This window comes from Hesperophylax consimilis, chromosome 28 (assembly GCF_061612785.1).
Source record: "Hesperophylax consimilis isolate HC1 chromosome 28, BYU_Hcon_1.0, whole genome shotgun sequence".
Taxonomy (NCBI): Eukaryota; Metazoa; Arthropoda; class Insecta; order Trichoptera; family Limnephilidae; genus Hesperophylax; species Hesperophylax consimilis.
Window position 1 is genome coordinate 7608177 of NC_142863.1, and position 27597 is coordinate 7635773.

At 39.3% G+C, this 27597-nt stretch overlaps 1 protein-coding gene across 1 annotated transcript in view; it reads left to right on the forward strand.

Moving 5' to 3' along the window:
* The window catches only part of Dyb (Dystrobrevin), a 68236-nt gene that overhangs the window by 19302 nt on the left and 21337 nt on the right, over positions 1–27597 (forward strand). The window contains exons 2-16 of the mRNA XM_089648529.1: positions 8167–8309; positions 9522–9741; positions 10367–10452; positions 10825–10976; positions 11791–11899; positions 12268–12434; positions 13189–13316; positions 14104–14228; positions 16053–16126; positions 16255–16293; positions 18632–18753; positions 21496–21658; positions 22610–22704; positions 23871–23974; positions 24078–24140. Coding sequence (XP_089504655.1) covers positions 8174–8309; positions 9522–9741; positions 10367–10452; positions 10825–10976; positions 11791–11899; positions 12268–12434; positions 13189–13316; positions 14104–14228; positions 16053–16126; positions 16255–16293; positions 18632–18753; positions 21496–21658; positions 22610–22704; positions 23871–23974; positions 24078–24140 — 1783 coding nt within the window. The 5' untranslated portion in view covers positions 8167–8173. The remainder of the gene's footprint in view (positions 1–8166; positions 8310–9521; positions 9742–10366; positions 10453–10824; positions 10977–11790; positions 11900–12267; positions 12435–13188; positions 13317–14103; positions 14229–16052; positions 16127–16254; positions 16294–18631; positions 18754–21495; positions 21659–22609; positions 22705–23870; positions 23975–24077; positions 24141–27597) is intronic.

Below are 27597 nucleotides of genomic sequence, written 5' to 3' on the forward strand. Positions count from 1 at the left end.
TTATTATCGAATGGTAACAAAATATTTTCGAGCACTTACATTGGTAATGTTGGCTAAACCTTATGAGATACATCAAAATAATGTACTACGGAATTAATATCTTAAAAAGGCTTGCAGAAAAGTCCCTGAGGATATTTGTCTATCTCCTAAGGATAACACCCCCAGTATAGACGTATGAATATTAGTAGACCTGCGCTAAGTGATTAAAAGCGTATTATCCCCACTTCCCATACCGGTTCCATTGGAGCCGGCTGTGCTCGCGTATGGCCTCAAGTGAAATTTGAAAACGTGACGTCATCATTCTTGTGCGAACTATGGTCGAGGCATCATCGGTTCATTTTACGAAATAACACGGCAAAATGTTGACTTGTACTATGAAAACTTGTAAAAATAGATGTGAAAAAGAGAATAAACCCAATTGTCGTATTACATTCCATATATAAGCATTATTTTACTTTATTTTAAGCATATTCACATCGTATAATATGAATCAGTTGTTACTATCACACCGAGAAACGTCTGGACGCGAAACACAAAGCTGGTTGGTTGCTGGGAAGTAAATTATGAACATTTATAAAAGTGTCTTAACTAAATACTTAAACGAAATATTCGACTCTGAAAATAGAACCGAATTTTTTTTCCGAATTTAGACTTCGCAAATTTGTTCATAACGTGGCGAGTAATTTGCGCTCCCATGTAAAAATGTCTATTAATTCAAAAGCAGATTTTACTTTTAAGAAGTAAATGGTGATATTATAATGCGAGATGCCTATTTACTGTCAGATTGATTTATTGACGAATCACAGTCAGCTTAACCCCCTTCGTTCTTCAACAGTTGATTTTACCCCTCGCCATTATCTTCTCGTCTATTAATTCCTATGTCTGTGACCCCCAGCAACGCCTGGTACCCGTCAGCTAGTATAAAATATTGTCGCTTTCCGCGTCTGTCTGTTTGTGCGCTTAGTTCTTAAAAAACTACACAACGGATTTTGATAGGGTTTTCACTATCATTTAGAGAATTTCTTCCGGAAGGTTTACATATACAATACATGCATATTATATTTGTAGAAAGTAGAGAAAAGTCCATGTTTTATAATCAAGTCGTAAAAAAATGTTTTCGGGCACTACATTGCTAACGCTGGCTAAACCTTATGAGATACATCCAAATAATATACTACGGAATTGTGCGCCTTAATAAGGCCTACAGAAAAGTCCTTGATGGTATATGTCTATCTCCTAAGGATAACCCCTAGCAACGCCGGGTAAACGTCAGCTAATGTATAATAATAAAAATAAATAAATAAAGTTCAGACGTTAGTTATGCGTTCCCGAATTCGCAATCCATCAATTTTCCGATAATTGATTGATGTTTCAGCATGATTTGCGGCAGATGGCGCTCTGCCATATTATCATTATATTATTGATCTTATCGCATTGATATTTAAATAAAAACGTGTTTATAAAAGAAATCTCGTGTTGTATAATGTACGCAATTATATTCCTAACTTTGCCAGCAACACTGAACACAAACGGATAGTGTGAATCATAAAGGTGCATAGACATATGAATATTAGTAGACCTGCCCTAAGTGATTAAAAGCGTATTATTCCCCACTCCCCATACCGGTTCCATTGGAGCCGGCTGTGCTCGCGTATGGCCTCAAGTGAATTTAGAAAACGTGACGTCATCATTCTTGTGCGAACTATGGTCGAGGCATCATCGGTTCATTTTACGAAATAACACGGCAAAATGGTGGCTTGTGGTATGAAAACTTGTAAAAATAGATGTGAAAAAGAGAATAAACCCAATTGTCGTATTACATTCCATATATAAGCATTATTTTACTTTATTTTAAGCATATTCACATCGTATAATATGGATCAGTTGTAGAAACATATACTATCACGCGATGGACGCGAAACACAAAGCTGGTTGGTTGCTGGGAAGTAAATTATGAACATTTATAAAAGTGTCTTAACTAAATACGTAAACGAAATATTGGACTCTGAAAATAGAAGAAATTTATTTTGCCGAATTTGGACTTCGCAAATTTATTCATAACGTGGCGAGTAATTTGCGCTCCCATGTAAAAATGTCTATTCATTCAAAAGCAGATTTTACTTTTAAGAACTAAATGGTGATATTATAATGCGAGATGCCTATATACTGTCAGATTGATTTATTGACGAATCACAGTCAGCTTTACCCCCTTCGTTCTTCAACAGTTGATTTTACCCCTCATCTTTAATTTCTAGTCTATATATTCATATGTCTGTGTAAAGGTGTGATCTAGAAGCCAGCTGAAGTCCCCGGAGTTGGGCGGGCTTTACGCAGAGATTTTCGAAATTATATGTAGACAGTAAAAAGTAAAGTATGCAAAATTTCATCAAGAAGTATCAAAATTCTGATGGGGTGGTAATGGGGGATGGGGAGGTTTTTCGAAAACTCATGTAGACGTATTATTTTGAAGGTCAAGTGTGCGAAATTGGGTTCCATGCTACCTCCTCAAAATGACAATTTAACGCACCTATAAAAAGTGCTATAAAGTTATGAAAAGTGATTAAACGATAGCTAAAAAATGTTTTTGTTTCATCCCTTTTCATAACTTTATAGCACTTTTTATAGGTGAATTGCATAAATCTCGGAATAAAACTGTAGATTTGTATAAAAATCAAATCCACGCCGCCCGTCACAGACACTCTTCTTTGTATAAATAGAAAGTCCCCGGCTTTTTCCGGGGTTTTTCGAAATCAAGTGTGCCAAATTTCATCAAGAAGTTTAGTAAATATGCTTTGAGGAGTGCCAAAGGGGATGGGGTGGTTTTTAGAAATTTCATATGGACAGTGTCTTTCCTCTTGTTTTGAAGGTCAGTTGTGCAAGTTTTCGTCAGTCTCGCAATAAAACTGTAGATTTGTATGAAATTCAAAACCACGTCGCCCGATACTCTTATACGCGGTGTCCGGAAACTCGCAGTAAATTTGGAAAAACTGGTCATACATCACATTCGGAGTCGATTTGGTCGCATTTTGGAGTAAATCCAGTCCGAAATTAAATTTAAAAAATTCGGTCGCTAAGGGGTTAATATGAACTGTTTAATGTCCCGGCTACAAAATTTTTTAAAAAGTAAAAAAATCGAAATAATCGAAATTCAGTGTTTTTGGGCGTGTCCGTGCACACGAAACAAGCTCGAATTTCTTACTTCACTCTTATATCTTATAGATCACACCTCAATGGAGAGCTATACATTTTGTCATTATTATTTTCTTTAAAAAAAAAAACAGATGTATAAAATCCCGCGCGGAATTCGCGCCAATTATCCGACACTTCTATTTCAGTTTGAAGTTTCGTCGCCAGGTGCGTTCTATTTAGTTTTTTTTTTAAATAATGTTTTATTTATTTAAATGGCATTTGAATGCGAGAATATTAAGCCTGTCGCCTCTCGCGACGAAATAAATCAAGTTCTTACTTTGCGTTTCACACATATATCACCTAATTATGAAGGGGGGATTTGGCAAGTGTTTTTAAAATGCGTAACAGAATTATTAATGTGATGGTATATGTAAAAAAAATGGTAAATATCAGAAAATAGGGACACGTTTAATACGCACATTTTCTTAAAAAAAACACTTCGTATCAGTTAGATAATAATGAGAAGTAAGTATTTCAGTTTCCTACAATGGAAAATAATAAATTTTGATAGCGATTTCGTTAAAAAAAACTGATAATTTAACGTCTTTTCTTCACGCCTGTTTTTAAATGATAATTTTAAAATAGTTTTTTTTAAATTAAAAAAAAAACGTTTTTTTATTAAAACCTAAGAAACTATTTTAGGAACATAGGTTCATATCTGGGTTAAATAGGAGAAGAAAAAAGCTAACCTTGACACCTTTGGCTTCCATATTTTATAGAAGTATTTTTTACCTTTTTTTCTATCAAGCGGAATCGTAATACGTAATTTTTTATATCATGCGAAAATACGCAATTTTTTATATCATGCGGAAATACGTACTTTTTTATATCATGCGGAAATACGCAATTTTTTATATCATGCGGAAATGCGTAATTTTTTATATCATGCGGATATACGCAATTTTTTTTATCATGCGGAAATACGAAATTTTCTATCATGCGGAAATACGTAATTTTTCTATCATGCGGAAATACGTAATTTTTTATATCATGCGGAAATACGTAATTTTTTATATCATGCGGAAATACGTAATTTTTTTGACGTTAGGAAGAGAAATAATAATTCTTTCCAGTTTGCCTCAAATATTTATCGTAAAAATTAGTTTAACTTTCAAAATTATTTTTTATTATATGAACGAAATAAAAGTGAAGTTACAGTTTTCTTACAAATTCCCCAAACAAAACGAATGTGTTTTCAAAATTTCGAGTTCTCTCAATTTTTCTACGATTGGAGTAAAAAATTAAGCTAAAATGTGGTTATCGTTTTTGACAACATTTTTCACGTTTGATATAAAAAATTTATTATTTAGAAATATCAATGTTTATTTTAAACGCGTACACCGGAGAGATAATTTTATTAGTTTCTAAAACAGTATTTGCTTTTACGGAAACATAAAAAGTAAGATGTATATAGGGCATTTGAAATACACAGAAAACATTGCAAACTGAACAAAAGTGTTGAAAGTACCTTTAACAATGGCCGCCAAGGGAACAATCGATTTTAATTTTAACAAAATAGCTATTAATGTTTTATTTACATTTCGGAAACTGAAATACTTCCTTCCACTTATTATCTAACTAAAAATATTTGGATGATTTGTATAGCACCGTTTTTGTGCAAAATCACCTCAAGGGCACTGTACAAATATATAATACATTTCTACAATGATCTATGTTATTACTATATATATATTTTTTTAAAGCGGAGACGGTTTAAACGTAGTTCCCGTGAGCACTTAGTCCATAGGCCCATTGTGCTATCTCTCATTTTACCTCATTCCTTTAACAACAACCCAGTCCCTTTAATAAAGTTCACCAGGGCTGTTATTGGGTATGTGGCTATGTCTTCTGGTTCTACTGCATGTCTCTCCAGGTATCTGAGCCTTGTTCCCATCAGAGCGGGACATTGGCACCAAAGGTGAATTGGAGTCTCTTCATCCTCTTCACATTTCCTGCATCTGTTGGTGTTTTCCATTCCCAATATCTGCATGTGTCTCCTGAGATGGCAGTGTCCCGTTAGTAGTTCTACCAGTTCCCTCAGTGAGTTTCTGTCCATATCGAGTAGTTTCTTGGTTCGTCTAGGGTCTGGTCCTTTTATGAGTACTTTGGATTGTCTCATTCCTGGTGCCCTCTCCCATTCTTAGCGGTGCTGGGATTTGACCCACCTATCAATATGTAATTTTGTGTGGCAAGCTGCTACTCCTACGGCCGGCTCGGATCCTACAAGTGGTGCTTTCGCCCCTTTCCTTGCTAGTTCGTCAGCCCGCTCGTTGCCCTCAATACCTGTACAGCATGTCAATATACTCGTTGTCCTCAATACTTGTCCTGGTACCCAGAATAGGGTTATTTTATTGATGGTAGCGAGTTCTGTAAGAACTTCTGTTATTACTAACTATATATGGAGATAATATACAGTGCCATACTTACCTGGTACATACTTAACTACTATAATTTATCCTACCAATTTTTTGTTGTTCTTTTAACAAGCTGTTAACCTGTTAACCGGGCGGGACGTATAAATACGTCAAACGTAAACAGTATCGGGTACGGGTAGGACATATGAATACGTCCTTGAAATATATGTTGCGCCCTGGAACGAGCGGGACGTATATTTCCGAGCATATCACACGGAAATTGAGTTTTTAATTTTTTTAACTCAATGTTTCTCTTTTATCTGTGTGCTTTTGTTTATTGTTCTGTAATTATAACCTTTTTTATATTTTTTGTAATCTTTATAATTGTTTGTAAAGTTTCTATTTTTTTAATTCGATGTTATCATTTTTATAATGCATAAATGAAAAAAAATAATAGTATGAAATTACGTCCTCCGTGCGTGACGTACTGATACGTCCTAGTGAAGGAGTTCGCTCTCGTTATATGCTGCGTAATTCAAAACGGAATTCCCCGGTTAACAGGTTAAGTCAGATATTGGATTTTTAGAAATATTTTTTTGTTAATACTGCTCAATAGTTGCAACTGCTCAAAGCCGGAGGGACTATGGCATCCCCAATCTTGATATATTGTGATCCCGAAGGAAGTGGGGAGGAAAAGAAGATAGAGAAGAGAAAGTTCGGGAATAACCATATCTGATCACTAAACATGGCTATCATCATTTCAAGCAATCCATTTTGAATGGTGGTCTTTCACCAGGGCGATACTGAGAGTATCTGGTATCTACCAGTTCTTCTACATTATTTATAAACCGTACACGCCTGAAATACATGCGATCATTAAACTTTTCATAAACAAACCATTATGTTAGATACAAAAGTTTTGTATTGAAAAGGTGCGTTATTGGGATCAATGCCAAGTGTTTTCAAATAAAAAGTGCAACATTAATCAGACAAAAGCGTAAACATGAAACGCAATAATTCAAGCAGTATTTTGTTTTCAGATTCATTACATGAACGGAACAGATAACCCTAAGTTTTTCTTTTACTTTTTCTTCCTAGCTCCTAAAATCTTTAACCTTATTCCTGAAAACCTAAAAACCGTGAGTCAACCTCATTCCTTTAAAAAACAAATTACGAAATGGATCCTTACACACGGAATACTTTACAACTACAATACCCATTCATTCTACACTGTATCAATTTAATCACCTTTCAGACAAAACATAATATATCCTTATTCCCTAACTTAGTGGTATAGTATGTACATAATTAATTAGTGTGATCTATATAATAATAATTTCTCAAATTTTTTGTCTTCTCATAATTCTCTAACTTCTCCATCCTCTTCTTGCAACCCAAACTAGCTATACATCATTTTTCTTTCTTATATTATAGTAATGTATAGATTCTATGTCCGCAAACTATAAAATTCACCCGCCATAACACAGGGTCATCCCTACCATGGAGGGTGAAATATCACAAAAAACCACACGTAAGAATAAAATAAATAAGTGTGTTGAGATCGTGTTCATGTGTCCAAATGGCTTTTTAGGTTTGTTTGGTGGCCAAATCTGACCCTCTCGTCTTACCCATCGATTTTATAGCCGGTTATGGGTACTGCCATCCTGGGAACCATTAATGAGATAACCTAAGTGGTTCGTTGCGTTTGGTAGCTTTGCCCGTGCGTCCGAGTTCATGGGGTGAGGCTTGACCGGGTCTTGGCGGCGAATGCGTCTGCCCACTAACTGCGTGGCGGGTCAGATTGGGAGAGACTGGTTGTGGGAGACCTTTTGACCTCTACAGCAGGAGTCTCTAGGAACATCGCCTTGCACCGCACCGGGACCCCTAGATACCTACACACCTTTCGTACCTTTTTCCTTCCCATAACTTCCTCTACTTCCTATCCTAATAAGACCCTTCACACAGCATCCCAAGTCCCTGAAGGGAGTTATTTTCCTCATGGCCTCCTGCGTGCAGCTAATGCGAATATAATAATAAATCTCCCTTTTCAGTCTCACAACACACTCCGCCCAGGGTCGCTATAATACCATCGGCTCCGGACAGCTGGGAGAAGTTTTGAGCGGTATTCTGAACCCGTTGATCCCAAACCAAGTACATAGCCAAAAACCCCGGCTCTGGGACTCTGGCAGTATATCAACCTAAAAATGAAAAACGGTCATTCTAGTTTCATCCGCGAATGAAATTTTAAATGCTAATCGCTGTAAAAATGATAAAGCGTTCATTTCGTACAATGGGCAATACTATGTTTTGTAATTTTTTGTTCCCTCATATTTACGTTCAAAGTTTTGTAAGCGGTCAGTGGCCATTTGATTTCTTCAAAATGGCAATGGAAATGCTAAAAAAATGCAAAGTGGCTCTTCATCTCTCTGAGTGGCCTGAAGACTATCATACCAAATTTATTGTTTATATAATTTAGAAAAAATAATTATTAATGTTTTATTTGCTCCGTTTGTTTTCGTCCATGCAGTCTGGTCTTAGCTCGACAACAGTTGGCTATGCCAAATATATCTCTTTGTTTCTATTGTCTACGGCTGTAACAGTCCATTATGCTTGTGTGTTCCAGTGCCGCCATGAGCGAGGAGGGCGGACCGGGGGACCCGCGCACGGCGCTCCTGCAGGAGATGCGCGCGCAGAACTACGACCTCATCCGCTTCGCCAGCTACCGCACCGCCTGCAAACTGCGCTTTGTCCAGAAGAAGGTCAACCGTGAGTACCACTCAATACACCATTATTACCAGCATCATGGGTACATGCCTTGGATGGGCTTGGCTTCCTCTAGGTTATGCCTCCACCCCTACTGGTCTCCTTCTATTGTCTCTTTACAGTTATTTATTTCTTCATCTTCTTCATAAGGTAAATTATTGAGTTGGATTGTTAGTTATCTTACCCATAGGGTACTTAATGTAAAGATTAATTCTGTACAATCTTATATATTCAAGGCCACAAGTGGGGTTCCTCAAGGGTCCCACCTCGGCCCAATATTTTTCTTATTATTCATCAATGACATTGTTGACCAATTTAATAATGTTGAAGTTCTGCTATTTGCTGACGACTTAAAAATATATAAAAGCCTTTTTAGGCTTAAATAAATAAGATATCTTCTCCTCCTTCCTTGGACATAGGCAATCCACGACCCATCCGAAACCCAAACTGCTAGTCGAGCGTCTTACCCACCGGGCTACCGACCACCCAGGCAATCTAGAAAGCTCGAATCAGCCATTGGCGCTAGTGTGTTGGGTTCAAGCCTGCTACCAATATTTACATACCAATATTTAATACCTGCTACAGGAAAAGCGGAACAAACCAAGTTGGCGGCGTGATACACTTACAGGCAACTCGCATTGTAATAATCACTATTTAGTCCTCAAAGATTAAATCTGTTCTTTTTACAATGGCGCGCAAATTGTTGGCTGCGTAAAAAACTTAACTACATAGCCCAAATCTGGTAAACAAAAGTTTGAGCTAGTTTCCAAAATTGAATATTTTGTTACAGTATTTAGTTAGACACTTTTACAAATGTGTTTTTTCCCAACCAACCCATTTTTAGCGTCTCTTCGCTGGGCTGTTTAAAAACGAACATTTAGATCCAGACTGCGCTTTTATTTTCCCTTTTTTGCGCAGGGTCTGGTCATTTCAATGTGTGCTTTTCGGCGGTCAACGTACAACTGATGTCGTAGTTTATTCAAAGCTTTCTCGAACTCTCTTGGTGCCAAAAATATGGTCATGTGGTTTGCCTCCAGATCGTCTTAATGATACTCTGATTTTATGTTAGTTCAAGTCTATCAATTTGAACGTCTATGGTGACAACAGTTTTTCACAAAAGTTTATCAATAAGTCTCACGCTCAATTAGATTTGAATTTTTCTATGAATCCTCTAAATGACTGTAAATGACATGCGCTTTGTTGGTTTGGTTCCAGTGCACGCGGTGGACATCTGGAATGTGATCGAGGCGTTCCGAGAGAACGGGCTGAACACGCTTGAGCCGCAGGCCGAGGTGAGCGTGGCGCGGCTGGAGACGCTGCTGTCCTCGCTGTATCACAGCCTTAACAAGCGTCTGCCCCCGGCCAACCAGGTGCGCGCCGCCCACTGTTGCGCCCTCCTGCTTAACTGGCTGCTGGCTGCATACTGCCCACCCACGTGAGTACAGTTTTGTTCTTTCCTGTGGATGGTTGTCGGAGAGAAACATCTAGGTGTGCGAGCAAGTTTAGAGCCTCAGGGTCACTCTGTGGACCTCGTCAATCACTGTGGAGCGGGCATTCGTTGACCACGTGTTCGGTGGTCTGCACCATACCACATTCACATCGAGCCGACTCTTTAATGGCTATGGGAGCACCTCATCCTATTGATGGAACACCAGAATTTACGAGGTAGTCAGAACCCAGGCTGTCCCTCAGTGGGGTTATGTACGAGATGGGCACTTCTCACATTAGTCGTTTGCCACTCAAGTTTCCACCTATCTTCTGCAGGAACCTCTTCTTCCATCCAGAAGTGTTTTGAGGACTTGAGGTGGCATGCAAGGTGAGAGACGACATGCAAAAGTATTCTGCTATTGTGCAGCGCCTTGTATTCCCTCAGTGTTGCAATTTATCTGCTCGGATACCTGAGCAGTTGAATACCTTGTTGTGCAACCAAGAAAAATAAATAACACGCAATGAACTTGCTATGGAGGGAATAAGAGTAATAAATAATAAACAGAGTGCTTATGGTAGCTCTACATTCAATCCTTGGTCAACAATGCTAATTTATATCTTTTTTCTTCCAGGGAGAATGTGGGAAAAATCCGGGTCTTTTCAATAAAGGTGGCCTTAGCCACGATGTGCGCCGGGAAGCTGATGGATAAATTGAGATGTAAGTACAATCCATTACTTCATTTATGTGGACTCCTTAGATGTCAATCATTCATTGGTATTATGCCGGTTGCGCTACCTCCTTCTTTAGCCAACGTTTCGGACAGCATTACAGTGTCCATCATCAGGGCAGATGTGTACGCATCTGCTGTCCGAAACGTTGGCTAAAGAAGTATCTTAACAAACGGATTTAATCTTAGAGCATAGGCGTCGGTTGAGAATTCTGTCCTTGTTTTACTGGTATTTCAATGGAATATGCTCCGAGAAACTAGCGTCATTGATCACATATTTTCCGGCAGAAAACATTTTAGAGCCAACCTATAATGTGTGTGAACCTATACTGTGAATAATCTGTAATATGTGTTATTTGCAGACGTATTCTCGCAAGTGTCGGATGGGTCGGGGCAGCTGATCAGGCGCCGGCTAGCGGAGTACCTGCGGGAGGCCCTGGCGCTCCCCGCCGCCGTCTACGAGAGCCCCTCCTTTCCCTACTCCGAGAACCTCACCGACATGCTCTTCCCCGGGGTATGTATATCAATCACTTCTTCTCCATGAGCCTTCTGGCTTCCAGCTTTGGACATAAACCTTGCTGATCCTTGGATACTCTATCCCATCAAGGTATCTAGCACTAGCAATTTATTCCAATAGCCGGTAGACAAAAGCTGCCTAATTAAGCGCAGTGTCTTAGCCGTCACTGAGCTTCCGTTAACTGTCGATATACACGCATTTCAGAATTATGGCGTTCGTTATACAAAATTACTGCCTTATTAATGGGAGGCAGAATATCGAAGTTCATAGAATTGAAAGACATCATATACACAATCAGATGAATCCGTTAGAGCTTAAAGAAAAGTAATTCAGAGAATTATTGCTAAAGACCCCATTTACCAATTATCTCCCATTTTAGTATGAAAAAGTACATGCGAGCATCCAATGTATATTAAAGTGAGTATTTTAATTTGACATTGTCAATTTATTCATACTTTAACGTGGCCGTTTGATGTTTAGGATTGTACATCCACAGACAATACCCGCCTGTGGCCTTCGTAATGTGATTTCATTGTCAATATCAGCTTGGCTATCGACACGCCTATCGAGTGCAACTGTGCTCGGGAAATTGATATAAAATCGTCATCAATTAAGCCTATCGATCTGGCATTATTAAGTGATCTTTTTGTCGGTGCTAGACATCTGATATTGATGCAATTGACTACTATAGTGAGATTGAATTGGAAAATCCTTTTGATTCTTGAAAGAATCTATCCTCACTGAAGTGACTTTCGGCACTACCTGCGTAGCTTCTGTAATCTAACTGAGTTTCTTTGTTTAACGTTTCCAGCACGGCAAAGTGACGGTGAATGACTTCATGGACACCATGATGTCGGATCCCGGCCCTCCTTGCTTAGTCTGGCTGCCTTTGCTGCATAGACTGGCTTCAGTTGAAAATGGTAATTATTATTTCATTATTAAGTCCCACAAATAGAGCACCCTACCTTGTTTTGGGCTGCTCCGTCCTTGCACAGTCTTCTGCGCTGATTGCAACCTTGTAATTTTGCACACTTTATAACAGTAGAAATAGATTTGGTTTTCTTCTTCTTTGGGGATACTGTGGGATGGGTTGGAATCTAGGGATCAGTGGGTCCAGGAGTGACATGTGTCAAAGGATCTTCCTCAACCGGTCTCTCCCGATCCAGCCCGCCATGCAGTTGGTGGGCAGACTGATCTACCAACAAAAGTTTTGGCATAAAGATTGGCTATACAATGACTGTGATTGTACGGACTATTATTGTATTGTAATATCTGTTTGTTTGTCTAGTTGTCCACCCTCTAGCATGCTCCGTGTGCGGGCGGGAGCGGTTGTCGGGCTTCCGGTACCGCTGCTCACGCTGTAGCCACTACACCCTCTGCCAGGACTGCTTCTGGAGGGGTCACACTACCGACGGACACACCAACCAGCACGAGGTCAAGGAGTACACCACTTACGTGAGTCCCGTGCTTCCTATTGTCTGACTAGTCTAGTAAACCATCATCAAATATCCCTTGGTCAACTATTACAAATGGGGTATTGCCTTTTATAGTGTAAATCATTGTCACTTCTACTGCAGCTGGTGAAATCGTCCTCTGTTAAACTCTACTGCTGCGTCAGCGATCTTGGGGATTTGCCCAACTTCGCTGAAATCGAAGAGAGCCAGTCGGTTGTCCTGCGGACTGCGAGACAAAACAGTCTACGCTGTCGGTGATGAAGACAATCATCGGGAACAAAGAACTGAATGCTCTCCATGATAGCCAAGTTTTCGAACCATGAATCAGTCGGAAGAAATGTGTAGCAATGTGCGCATCCTTTCTGACCCGTACATGGTTCAATCCAAGCATAACCAAGAGAAAGTCGCAATGATAGACCCACACTCTCTTATGTAGAGAAATGTTTTAATTATTTTCTGAACTCTCTTCAACATGAGGGAATACTTTACCTGGTGTGGGCTTCAAATTATTGACACACGAGTCTATTCTTTACTAAGAAATTGAATAAAATTGTCAGAACACGGATATCTCTAGAATTCCTTGCAGTGCGCAGAACAAAGCACAGCATTCTCAGTGAAGTGCTACAAGCAATCTCAGTACGAGCATGAAATGTCAGCCTACTATCAAACATGATTCCAAGATCCTTGATGGTGGAGACGCGTTTAAACTTGTGGTGTTTACATAAACAATATATCGTGTTGACTGTTGTTTGCAGAAATCCCCCTCGAAGCAGATTGGCCACTCGCTGCGCAAGTCATTCCGATGCGTTCCCGACAGAGCCAGACCCGCCCTGCCCCGCTTCCCTGACCAGCCCGAGAAGACCCTCAACCTGAGTCACATAGTGTGAGTCTAAATACTAGAATATAGTTACTAGAATCCTCCTCAAATACTCATAACACGGAATATTGTTGGAAAACATATTTCTGCTTTATGGTTTAGATTATAAGTCGGTCCGCATCCTCGCTATGTACGACATTCCTCGCTCAAATTTAAGCGGGCTAAATTGGTTTGCTTAAGCCTTGATAAGCTGCAGAATAGTTCCTTCTTAAGATGTCAAATCTGACATTTACGTAAATAATTGCATACTTCCATGTCACCGAAATTTACATAAATTGCCGAATTTTATCAGTGTGGACTATTATATTCATCGAGCTATGAGGATTGTTGATGTTATTAATTAATAATCAATTAGACAGGATTAACTTATTTTTAAATTTAAAACAACTCAATAACTACTGTTGTTAAACTTATTATGAAATCAGATTCATTTTTTTAATATCTTTCAAGGGCTCTGTAACCTTTAAGTAACTCATCATTCACGCTCGAGGCACGTGACTCGAGAAGCTTGGATGTCGCCGCAGATTGTGAAGCGAAAGATTCATATGGACGATTCCGAGGCCCTCGTGAATCGTATTTGAAAGCTTTACGAAACGATGAATGATTTACCTTCGCCAATGTACTTCTGAAAATATCTCTAAAGGCTGTGCGAGGAGACGGTCTGCTAAGGACGAAGTCGAAGTAGCGCAGGACAGGGAAGCCTGGAGGCTGATGGGTCCCCGACACAAATATGACCAAGAGAAGGTGATGAGAAGTAACATTTGAATTCGTAATGTGATGTTTGTTTGTTTAGGCCGCCCTCTCCCGTGGCGATGCACAACGGCTTTCCCGACCCGTATGGCGGCCACGCCCCCCACCCTGGGCACACAGGCCATACCGGCTCCCTGGACTCCAGGGCTCCTAGACCCATGCACCACGGTAATACTAATTAAATAATAATAATAATATTTGGATGACTTGTATAGCGCCGTTTTTGTGCAAAATCACCTCGGTAGGCGCCCTGAGCAATAAGCCCAGTTTTAACATTTGGCATTTCATTTGTCTGTCATGTTCCGGTTAAAGATGGTGTCCGTGTTGGATACTACTTTTTCATCCTGCTAGAGTTTGCACGATCATTATTCCTGTCAAATCGGAATAATCATTATTATGGTACCGGCCTGAAGAAAGTTTGAAAAAATAATTGTTGATATGGTTACATTTCTTTGGACAAATTGTATAATTCCTTATTTAAAATAGAAGAAATGTTAAGGCGATGCCATACTTAGTAATGCAAAATCATGTGTTTTTGGTTTGAAAATTTGGTCGCCTAGAAATATTTCAGATGCTTTAATTAAATACTGCGAGTAGAATACATCTTGGCCTTTGAAATAATCGAGTATTTTTTAGATAAGTCTTTTTATAAGCCCAGAAAAAATAATGTATAAAGCCTATGAAAACTGCTTCAAAGTTCAAAATCTCCTACTTACAAACCCATTTTCAGATATGCTTTTATTATGTGTATATTGTGGAAAATTAAGTTATTTATAAAATGATCGAAAAAAAATTAAATATTTATGCCTGAACATCAACAAAATAACATAGAAGGCACTTTTTGGCCATGTTTTTTTCATGCATAAATCAAAACAGGCGGATGGTGTTAAGCGGGAATTTAAACCTTATCGCCATCTACGTAAGGGTTGTTATTGATAGCGGCTCAATTTAAAATATTACACGACGTATTACATCGCCTTAAGTAAAATATTTATAATTATGTAGGTACTAGGTATTTAAGTACCTACTTACAAATCTTATGATTTCAGAGAAAATTTTGGTTTTGATTTGTTAGATAATTGAACATTAGAAGCATACTTTTTGAGCGCAAGATCTACTACTGGTCACAGAACTACTAGTAATAATAATTTATAAAATTCCATATACAATCAAGACAACCCGACAAACCTATTTTTTTCATTTGCCCAAGCAGAATTAATCTTAGGAAAAATTCCCCTAAATGTGCGCAGTATTACACACGATTTCATAATATCCTAACCCTTTTAAATATGTTTACCTATAAGTCCCAACGATGCGCAACGGTTGTATTTCTTGTTGAATTTTGTAATGCTTCTGAAGTATTTTAAATGTGCTACATATTTCTTGTTTTTTAATATTTTTAACTATATATTGATAATCAAGGAATGGGCTAATACAGTTTGCCAACTAACTAACTAACCATCACGCCTTTTTCGCAGGGGTAGGCAGAAAGGACGAACCGCCAAACAACTCGGTCTTGGCACACACTCCTTGCCTCATTCACATTCATACATGGTCTCATACATACTCTTCTATTATTCTGACTCTTGACATGGCCCGACTCAAGTATCTGATTCACTTGATCATGCCATGTCTTCCACGGGCGTCCCCGACTTCTGCTACCATTTGCATCTGCGTCATATATTCTCCTTACACTCTTTTCTTCACTCATTCGTTCTACATATCCAAACCATCTACGCTTACATCAGACTTGCACTCTTTGCGGATATTCACATTTCACACACGATCATACATCTCATTTCTACAGCAAACGGAGCATGATGTGTATTTTTCAATTCATAATGATGATTTTTGTGGTATGCAATTAAGCAGTATTGCGCTTCCTCTACCTTTAACTAGTGCTTCAGACAGCCTTGATGATGGACACTGCAAGGATGTCTGAAACGTTGGCTAAAGGAGTTCATTGAGTTGATTTAATTTTGTTTCCAGGAGACATGGGAGGCGGGGATGATGAACACAGGTTGATAGCCAGGTATGCCGCCAGGCTCGCGCAGCACAACACCATGGTGAGACACGTTCATTTTTGAATGCACAAGCATTAAACAATTGTGAAACTGTTTGTTTCCCCAATAAACTACAACATATATATATTTTTTTATTATATACTGATTTGTCCGTTTGATATCTTTTCCAGCCAAGATCAGGCAGATCTGCATCCCTGACTCCCGATGTGGTGAGTTCAATATTATTTCTTTCCAACAATTCATAATTATTCTTGTGAATTACGAATTTTCCATCTTGTTTACCCATTCTATTTTACGCAATTTTTAACAGAAACAACCCTCTAACTCAGGGCTTCCCTAACTGTGAGTCGCGACGCCCCGGGGCGCCGCGGGATCATCCCAGGGGCGTCGTGAGGCAATCTTTATAGCGAGAATATCGTTCCATCAGCACTGCAGCGTTAAGGGTTTTATTACTGTTTGCGACATCATACTTGTGTGAGACAGGTTTCTCTGCAGCTGCAGTAATTAAGAATAAGTACAGATCAAAAATTAATTTAGAGGCAGAGACTAGAGTGGCGATTTCGAAACTTCAACCTAACGCAAAAATATGGCAACTTCCCAAGGGCGTCACAGTTTAAAAAAGTTTGGGAAGCCCTGCTCTAACTGGTTTAATTTTAAATATTTTTTTATTATATTTATTTACATATACGCCTAAAAAGGCTTTTACATAAAAGTGATACATGATGTAGTGTACATAGTAGAATATCTGTATTATACAGGAGATACTGACAATAAATAGATGTAATTCATTGTAAAGTAGGTACAAAATACACAATTGTAAAATTGTGATTACAAGTATAGTGAGAAAATATTAAGAAATAATAAAAAATAAAATTAAATATGAAGCAATATTAGTAAAACGTAAGAGTAACATAAAGTAAAAAAGTAATTACAACAACACTATATATAAGACAAAACATTAAAACTAATTTACCAACGCTACTCTGATTTGTAGGATTCGACAAAATGTTGGTATAGATTATGCTTAATTCTATAAATGGAGTCAATAAATAAATCAATTGCACCCCCATACTTGTTGCCCAGATCATGCATCCTATTGGTCAGTGAGTGTGTCTGATAGTTGGTCGTGTATGTATTTCAGAAGAATGTTATATTTTGTCTTGTATTCCTAGTCCGCACGAGTTTAATAGTGGCAAGGATGGCAGGGCTATCAATTAAGTTGTTAATGACTCTGTGTAACACAACCAGGTCTGAAATAATTCTCCTGTCAGACAGTGTTATTAGATGCAATTGTATCATCAAACTGACATAATTGATGTAATCAATGTGCTGAACTCTTTCTATATTATCGGAGTGAACTTTATATAAAGGGGACCAAAGAGGTGAATTATACTCTAATTGAATTCCGACTTCATTAGTCAGATTTATTTATTATCCTAGACTTGTAGAAAAGTCAATAGATGTCGCACGCTAAATTAAAATGGATGTATTTATCCAAAATACTATCTAGATTTCGATTGGTTAGAATCATGCAATCATACGTAACGATAGCCGCTAAAAAAATGAAGATAATGTTGCTAGCTGTCCGTCGAAGTGATACTGTTAAAAATTACTTAAGTTGATATGGTTGAATTAGCTCAGGGGTCAGATCACTTCCCCGGTAAGGAAGAGATTCTGGGTTCAATTCCTAGATGCGACGTTTGAGAGTTGTTAAGGTTTTACTCATTAAAAAATTATTATAAGCATTAATTACTCGCCTGAAATATCCATATAAATTGAAAATATCTCCAGAGTAAAAATAAATGCCGCTGACTCATTATGCAAAAACCTTGTCTTATAAAGATTAGTTTATCATTAAAAAATAATATTTGACAAGTCAAAATATTTCACCAACAAATGTAGATATAATATATCTCAACGTCATCTAGTGTGAAATTCAGTACTAACAAAGCCTTTCTTACGAAAATAAATTTTGTGGTTTATAGGTGAAAAAAATATAATAAGCAGTAATTGTCGATTGAAGTACTTGTACATATTGGATTATTTGGCAGGTTGGTAATAAGCCGACGTAGCTCAGTGGTCCAGAGCATCTGACCGGACATCAGAAGGCGCGGGTTCAATTCCTGTCGGCGGCATTTATTTTTACTCGGGGAGATATTTTCAATTTGTATGGATATTTCAGGCGACTAATTAATGCTTATAATAATTTGTTATCCTTTGTGCTATGCATAAAAACCTTGTCTTATAAACATTACTTTATCATTAAAAAATAATTTACTCATGATTTGAGATTTTCACGGCCAAAAATATTATAGTGATTTATTTTTGGGGTATTATGCCGTGTTGTGCTACCTCTTTCTGTCTCAAATGTTGGCCAAAGAAGAAGGAAGCGCAATACAGCATAATACCCGAAAAGAAATCACTATAAAATGGAGATTTGTTTTTGTCAAACGTACCTTGTAGTTATTCTGTATCTTATTAGGAATTCCGCTAATGACAGATATACTGATAAAGATTGAGCTTGTAACGATAAGTGTTTGTGTGCAGGGTCGCGGCATGGTGGAGAGCATGGGGTGGGGCGGGGCGGAGGGGGCTCGGGCGCAGCGGGAGCTGATCTCCAGTCTGGAGGCCAAAAACCGGGACATCATGCAGCAGATCGATAGGTTAAGGTATCACAGTAACCACCCCTTCCTTCCTATAAATATACTAGTCACCAGATACTACATATAGATTGTCAACCAACATGCATGTACAACAAACAAACCAATCATTGTATTTTCCTTCATCTATTAATGGATTCAAACATAGAAAATACTTTATAAAGACTGCGCTTATTAAATTAATTTTAACAATATAGTGTTCTCTCAATAATCTGTCACCACAAAAAACTGGGCAACTCATTGTGTAATTGGTGAAAGTAGCGCATAGTGCAGTTGTGCGATAGTCGTGTAGACTATCAACAATGGGTTAGATTATAATTGTAATAATCTAGGCAAGTATGTGCCTATGTGAATTAACACTAAGTTCGCTGAACCAAAAGGATAGGTATTCGCAAATGTGACTTACAGAAGAGTTGGTTGTGAAGTTCGATGATATGGTTCTATTGGTAGCGCTCGTATGGTGGAGGAATTCACAGGCACTCGTATAAGATTGAGCTAATAATAACTCCGGTTAAAATTCGAATTTACACATTGGTTGTTTTATCGCTATGGTGTTTTGGTCGACTGTCAAAATTAGATGACGTTTTCTCAACGGCGCGGGCAGCTAGATTCAATTCAAAGCAACATTGTGCAGATTCAAACCAGTAAAATTCGAATCATAGCCTCCTTATTGGTTGGAGCGGAAAAAAGCGTCAAAACAATTCAGCGTCACGAAACAGCAGTTATACAAAATGGTTCCACGGCAACTCAAGACAGGGGCAATTCAACACACTTTTGAAAAGTCATTAATGGATTACACCACTTTGAAGCTACGAAAAATATTAATTTATAAATTTTGACGCATCTAATTAAATAATAATGAATAATTTTTTTAATAAATGATGGAGATCCATCTACATAGTAGGAGCCTCTTTCAAAAATCCTTGCTGATGGTGTACTTATTTTCTTTGTCAGTCATCGACAGAAAATAAAAAATAATTTTTATAATAGCTAAGATGTTGGGTATGATTTGAGATTTTCACGGCCAAAAGTATTACAGTGATTTGTTTTTGGGGTATTATCTTGGGATGATACCCCAAACTTTCTTTACAATGGTCGAACATCGGGTGGCTGAGTGCAAACGTGATTGTACAAGCATTTTAGATGAGAAATGTTACGGGCGCCCGAAAACCGCTACAACTTTTCAAATTACCCTAGCACTTAACAGATAGCGCGCATACGTGTTTGCGGAATATTTTCTAAACGCGCCAATTTATGCGGTTTAGTTTGTTTATACAAGTAGTTATCGTGGTCCATCTTGTGGCAATAATTAATAGTAGATAATTTATTGTTATATAATATACCTACGTAATATAGTTATTAGTGTTTACAACAAAGTAATGTATTTTCCACCCATTATTTCATTTTATTGAGTGATTCCGAAATTCCTGTCCTTAGTGCAATAACCTGATCTTTCTCTCAATGGTAGTAGTTAAAAAATAATTTAACAATTTATCTATCAATGGTTCATTTTCTAAGATTCTTCTTCCACAGGGAAACGCAAGTATCCGATATTGGTGTTGTGTCGCAAACAACTTGCCGCGCACAGATTGTACACATCGCCACTGAAATCGCCACCAATCTTTGTTGAATTCTTGACACATCAAAACTTTTTTAATTATTTTTTTTTAAAAGAAACACTTACATTTCCATGGTTGCGAATAACCTGATAATATTTTAAAATCTTCTACTACCAATGCAGTGAGCGGAAAATGTTGCTTGTGTTGTGATGGAGGACTTAGCCAGCGGAGGAATTGAACACACTAAGCCTGGGTGGGACCCAAACGTGATGTCAACTCAGCCATCGACCTGTCGAAAACTGGAATGCTTTCACAACCTCACTTATAATGAAACGATTGCTGTAGCTGTCATTTTTATGTCCTGTCATTCCTTGTTGATACTTCCAACTGACATTTCTCTTATATTCTGATGGCAGTATGCTACACTAGCGCCTCCTAGCGGCACGAGTTGTGAGCCTTTGTTTTCTTTCAAGATTTTAATGAATTTTATGCATGATTACGCCATACTACACGAGCGCCTCTAGCGAAATTGCCAGCCAATGCAAGTAAATACTGCCAGTATTTTACTGGGGTTATTTTAATTGCCGGCAACCCGGGCGTTTATTGCAATAACATAATCAAAATTACAAACATGAAAGTAACCCGCCTCACTAGAAGATTTCTGTTCCGAGGCGGGACAAATTATTCATAAAAATGTCTCAGTTCTTCTAAACTACGCAAGGGATGTTAATAGGGTTTTCACTATCATTTAGAGAATTCCTTTCGGAAGGTTTATATATATAATACATGCATATTATATTTATAGAAAGTATAGAAATGTCGAGCAACGTGCATGCCAGCTAGTTATTAATACTCTAGGGTATTCGTCTAAACTAAAGCACGTGCATTGTTACAAAATGTCTGACAAGAGTGACGTCATGTTTAAAGTCTCGACAACGTGAATGGAACATCCTCTCCCGGCTGGTTACAAGAGACTGGCGTCGCCAACAAGTTTATTAAATGTCGGCAACATGTCTGTTCGCCAAGATACTTGTATCGTTGAGTATCAGATACTCGTGTATCCCTGTGGAAAAAGGCTAACTTTGAAGTTACGGGATCTCATAATTCATGTATTTTTGTTTGTGGGTTATGCCTTAATGTTTGTTTTTATTTCCATTCTCATTGGTTTTTCATTTGCTTGTGATGGTTCCAGGAGACAGCAAGATCTGGAGGGGGGTGGTGGGGGGGAGATGTTGGTGGGGGAGCTGCGGGCGCTGCGTCAGAGGAAGGGGGAGTTGGAGGGCCACCTGTCGGCCCTGCAGGACTCGCGCAGACACCTCATGGGGCAGCTGGAGGGGCTGATGAAGATGCTCAAGGTAGTAGTGTCTATTTCTGAATCACGTTCAGTTTCTAAATAATAAAATTTATGAAATAAATAAATTCAAAACTTTCATTACAATTGCAACAGCAATGTTAAATGTTACTCACTTGGTCTTTGAAGTTTGTTCTTCACATTCGAGTTTGACAGTTTACATGGAGAACTCGTCAGAATTGGATAAATGTTTTTTAATATCTTAAAAATAATGGATTTATTGTGGACACAACTATTGGGGTAGCTGTGGTTAACTATTAGAATTGGAAAAGGATTCTGGAAAAGGAAAGTTCCCCTTGGTCTTTTTACTGATATTATGGCCTTGAGGGACAGTGGTGGTTATCACTGTACAAGCTTCCGTAAAAGACTCAAATTAAATGCATTAACGGAACATGTTCACTGCACCGGTTTTCTTAACAGACTGGTCGAGTATAATAAATTGTTGCAATGTCACTGTGGTAGGTATGTAAGTACCCCACACTGTCAGACAGGGACATGTAATTGGGTGGAGGAATGCAGGGACATATGTTAAAGGGAGATGCATATAGTTGCTTCAACATATGTGATGTAAAAAACAACTTAGATATCACACAAAACTCTTGTTTGGGGGATGTAGGCACACTTCTTCAAGTATACACAGCCCACCTATATTGAAAGAGATTAAGTTATTGTGATTCATTTTTGGGTTATTACGCCATGTTGCACTTCCTCCTTCTTTAGCCAACATTTCGGACAGCTTTGTGTGTTTATGTATGCAGAAGGGATACAGTGTTGCGATCATCAATCCTCTTATGGTCAGTATTTCAGTATAAATCAGTAAAATGAATGTGGTTTTAGGCGTTTAGTTTTGCTGTAACCGTTCTGTATTTGTATGTCCTTACTGTCCTTAAGGCATACACGCAAGAGTAAGCGTAACACAACCAAAGTAATATGTAGTTATTTGAATTGATTCCAGAACCAGCAAGCTTCTCCTCGCTCCACTCCGACTTCCTCTCCCAGATCTGCTCAGAGTCCCCCGCCTCCAGGTTCCAACAACACACAATCTGAAAGGTAAATTTTTCATATATGTATTTTTTTTAATGAAGCCTAGATGGTTTACAGAGAGTTCTCGTGTTCACTCAGATCCTTATCCCTTCTCCACTTGAATATATATAAGGCACTGTGTGGGTGCTCCAGTGGAAGTCAGCAGTGCTTGGAGTTTGACTGAAGACGGGGTAGATAGACTATGTGGAAGTGGATTGAAGCAGGAGACGGAGCCTGGAGGCGAATGGCTAGGGACCACAGCCATTAGAGATCATTGTGGCGTAGGACAATCCCACCCTGCGATGTACATTTTGATAATGAATAGTAGCCCTGCCAATAATTCCACCTTTATCCCATCGACTCTTTATTCATATTAACCCTTTCAACCCCAGTGTTAATTCAAATTAACACGTTAGTAACGGTAATGATTTAGAAAAGCCATGTTTTTGTTTTCTTATAACTTGAAATCTTTTCTGTGGCGTATTTTTTCCGCTCGGTTGAAATCCTTATTCCCGCCACAAAAACGATAAATATTTTATTTTACAAGCAATAATTATTCGTCAGAAACACTCATCCACATTGAAAAATCTCCTGATAAAAGATACATAACGCATATAAAATAAAGTTGGTTGTTTTCAGGTGAAAAAATGTAACAAGCAGTAATTGTTGAATGAAACACTAGTATATATTGAATTATTTCGCAGATAAGAGATAAGCCGCCATAGCTCAGTGGTCAGAGCTGTCGACCGGAAATCGAAAGGAAACGGGTTCAAGTCCCGTTGGCGTCATGTATCTTTTATCAGGAGATTTTTCAATGTGGATGAGTGTTTCTGGCGAATAATTATTGCTTTAAAATAATTGTTACCCTTTGTGCTATGCATAAAAAATCTTGTCTTAATCATTAGTTTACCAAAAAAATTATGATAAATATTTTCACATCTGCTGATTGTGAGTTTATATACCTATATTATATTGTGTTTTTATATACCTATATTATACCACCTGTGACAGGTAAAAACATGCTTCTTTTTTAAAAAAACAGCGACATCTGTTGGACCATCATCATTTAATGACATAAAAGCAACAATAGCTATTTTTTCTCTATCTACACAGAGAGCCTGAGCCACAGCAAGGCGTGGCGGGGTACAGCTAGTAAATAATATAAAAATTAAATGATGTGTCTCTCTTTCCAGGGGTAATCAACAGTCAGCAGCGGGAGGTGGTCCCCAAGCATCCCTGGGAGGGGACAGAGAGAGGATGGACATGTCGTGCATGACGCAGAGTTTGGCCGCCGCTGGTAATACTACCCTATTTATTCTTTTGATTTGCTGGACTTGAATTTTGTTGATTATGTTTTTCTACTAAATATTGAAATATGTTATTTAAAATGTAACCTTTAGGTGGAGATGGACCATTGACTGCTGAAATGAGATCCAACTACAATTCTTCCCCTCGGAGCAATGGTGAGCACCTCACACTTATAACTTACTTCATTTAATTCATTACTAATTTAATTCGTAACTTTTTGGATCGAAGGCATATTTTAAGTGCTTGATATTTCATTAATGTTTTATGTTTTGGGGGAAAATGTTTACTAATTTCAAACATATGTGTGCGTAGGGAAAATGGAGATGAATTAAAATTAATTCCAACAAAATTAGTACAATAAGGCCCTTCTTTCAAAGGTACGCAAATATCAAACGCTCGTGTTGTGTACTCACGTCGGAAAACAACTTGTCGCTCGTACACGTCGCTACTGAAATAATGAGAACATTGAACAATCATTGTTAAAACTAGAACCCTTTCATAACCTTGATTTTTTTATTACTAGCATTGATCTGATAATGATTGGATTATTTGTATATGGCCGTTTTAGTGAGAAAATCACCTCAAAGGCACTTACGGCCGTTCTTCCCAATCCTACTGATCAACTGCTGAGCCGAAATTTCGGCTCAACACTACTCAAACGCACAACTATGCTCTTTCCAACGGACAAGTGACAACTGAGTGATCAACCAATTTAAGGAAGCCAAACTACTGGATTAAGCTTGCCTCAGTAAATGACTACTTATAAAAAGTGTCAACAGAGTGTAACATATTTGCGAGGCTAAGGCACGGTGGCATTAAAGTCAAGCTAATACTTTATTTTTAACATATTTCATACTCTTAAATATTAAATATCGGTTTACGTATTACAGTACAAAAAAAAATATATGCATTAATAATAAATACAATAATCAATTCGTCAATGTTAATTTAGCATTGAAAGTTTTAACTTTGGTGTCATTTTACTGTCTATGAAAGTGGGCATGGCCACTTAAGATAATCAACAGTAAAGATGTTTGGAAACAGGCGAATCGAACGTTACTGAATAAATCACTTGGCTGATCGGACCCTGAGATTGATCGTTCGAAATTTTGGGAACAACGGCCGTTAACAACTTAATTTATGCATTTAATCTATTCCTATCACTTAGACTTATAACTTATTACCAGCGTAGGGAGTGTGGCGAACCCATCGCTCAGGGAGTGGAAACACGACCTGCAATAGCCATCCCAAGCTAAGGTGTGGGATACCGTGCTCAGGGCTGAATGACACTGGGGAACAGTGTCACGAACGGTTCCTCCGAGACACAAGGTCGCATCTCGGAGTATACAGACCTTACCCCTGCATTCGGGGCTCTGCTGGGGTGGACCTTTTATTTCCCTAGATACTCGTGGGACCAAATATGGACTGCAAAAACAAAGACAACACTGACGAGGGACCTTTAAGGAACCTAGGGGGAGTGGAAGGAGGAGTTGAGGCCGCCTCGGTGGACTCATCCCTCTTGGGGCCTTTGAGGAACCAAGAGGAAGTGGAGAGGAGAGATGGGACCACCCTGGTGGACTCTTCCCTTGAGGGGCCCTCTGGGAACCGTAAAGAAGGACCTCCGACGGACGCAACGCGGCGGGATCCCCCAGGGGATCCAGACGTGGAAATGCAGGAACCATCAGGGGACCTGGAAAATAGCGCAAGTCGGGATAAGGAAGGCCACTTTCACGGTGCGCCCTCCTAACACCGAGGAGCGTAAATAGGAGGAATGACCCAAGGATTAGGCAGTAATGGCTAAAAACTTACAGTTCATTCAAATAAACTTGCACCGCAGTCCGGCAGCGACTGCAGTGCTTAGCAGTAGAGTCACTCGGGACAGTGTGGACGTCGCGCTGATCCAAGAACCCTGGACTTATAGGGGGAAGGTCAGAGGACTAAACATGAACCAAGGTCTACTCTATTATAACGAGTCGGGGGACAGACCCAGGGCCTGTATTCTCATCAGAGGGATACCTGGCACACTGCTACCCGAACACTGCAGTAGGGACTTAGTGGCTGTGAAGCTACAGGTCACGCTGGACCAAAGAAGCAGGGAAGTAGTTGTGGCATCAGCATACATGCCCTATGACTCTGTGGAACCACCACCCTCAAGGGAAATAACGAGACTCGTCCAGGACTGCAGGGAGAAGGGTAGGGAACTGATACTCGGAGCAGATGCTAACTCGCACCACACTGTGTGGGGGAGTACGGACATCAACAAACGAGGACAGGACCTCCTGGAATACCTGATGACAGTGAACCTTGAGATTCTTAATAGAGGTAGGGAACCCACCTTCGTTATAAGTAACAGACAGGAGGTGATAGACCTGACCCTAGGAACATTAAGAGTCTCAGGATGGAGAGTATCGGACGAACCATCCCTGTCGGACCACCGACATATAGAATTTAAACTAGAGGGAGAAACAAGCAAAACGGGGACCGATATATATAGGAACCCAAAAGCAACTGACTGGACTAGATACTCGGAGGAACTAAATATAGGAATGACAAGATTCCCAGCTAAATACGGCTGCCCCGAAGAAATTGAGGACGCAGTAGAAGTACTGAGGGACTCAATGATAAGGGCATACGAAAATAGCTGCCCTCTGAAGACAAGTACCAGGAACAAAACACCGTGGTGGAGCAGAAGACTGCAGGAGCTACGGAAAATAGTAAGGCAAGCTTTCAACAAGGCCAAAAAGTCAGGAAACTGGGATGCCCACAAGCAATACCAGAAAGAGTACAAGGTGGCAATCCAGAAAGCCAAAACATGCTCCTGGGAGAAATACTGTGGGGAGGTGGAAACCATCCCACAGACTGCAAGAATCCAAAAAATTCTTGCAAAAGACCCAGGGGCAGCAAAAGGCCCATTCAAAAAATCAGATGGAGGATTTACCAACAGTTGGGAGGAGGAGTTGGAGGTACTGCTGGGGAAACATTTTCCCGGCTACAAAAAGTTAGAAGCAGATGACACCGGTCCACCACCAGCCCGAGTTACACGGGAAGGTAAGGACTGGGACACTGCGGCTAAAATAGTTACTCCCTCCAGAGTTAAATGGGCAATCAGAGGGTTTGACCCTTTTAAAAGCGCAGGAGAGGATGGAATCTTTCCGGCACTTCTACAGAGGGGCCTAGATACAATCCTACTTCCGGTGACGAAGATCCTGAGGGCATGCTGTGCCCTCGGATACATCCCCATACCATGGCGGAAGACAAGGGTAGTGTTCATACCCAAACCGGGGAGAGCTGACTACGACCAACCAGGTGCATTCCGCCCAATTAGCCTCACCTCATTTCTTTTGAAGACAATGGAGAGGCTAATGGACAGGCACATAAGGGACGGGGCACTGAAAGAGAAGCCCCTCCACGAGTTACAATTTGCTTACCAAGCAGGTAAGTCAGTCGACGCGGCACTGCACAGGTTGGTGTACAAACTGGAGCAGGCACAAGCGACTGGGGAACTAGCGGTAGGGCTATTCCTGGATATAGAGGGAGCATTTAACTGCACCACTATTAAATCCATTGATGAAGCGGCAGAAAGACATGGACTCGACAAAACCACCAGAAGGT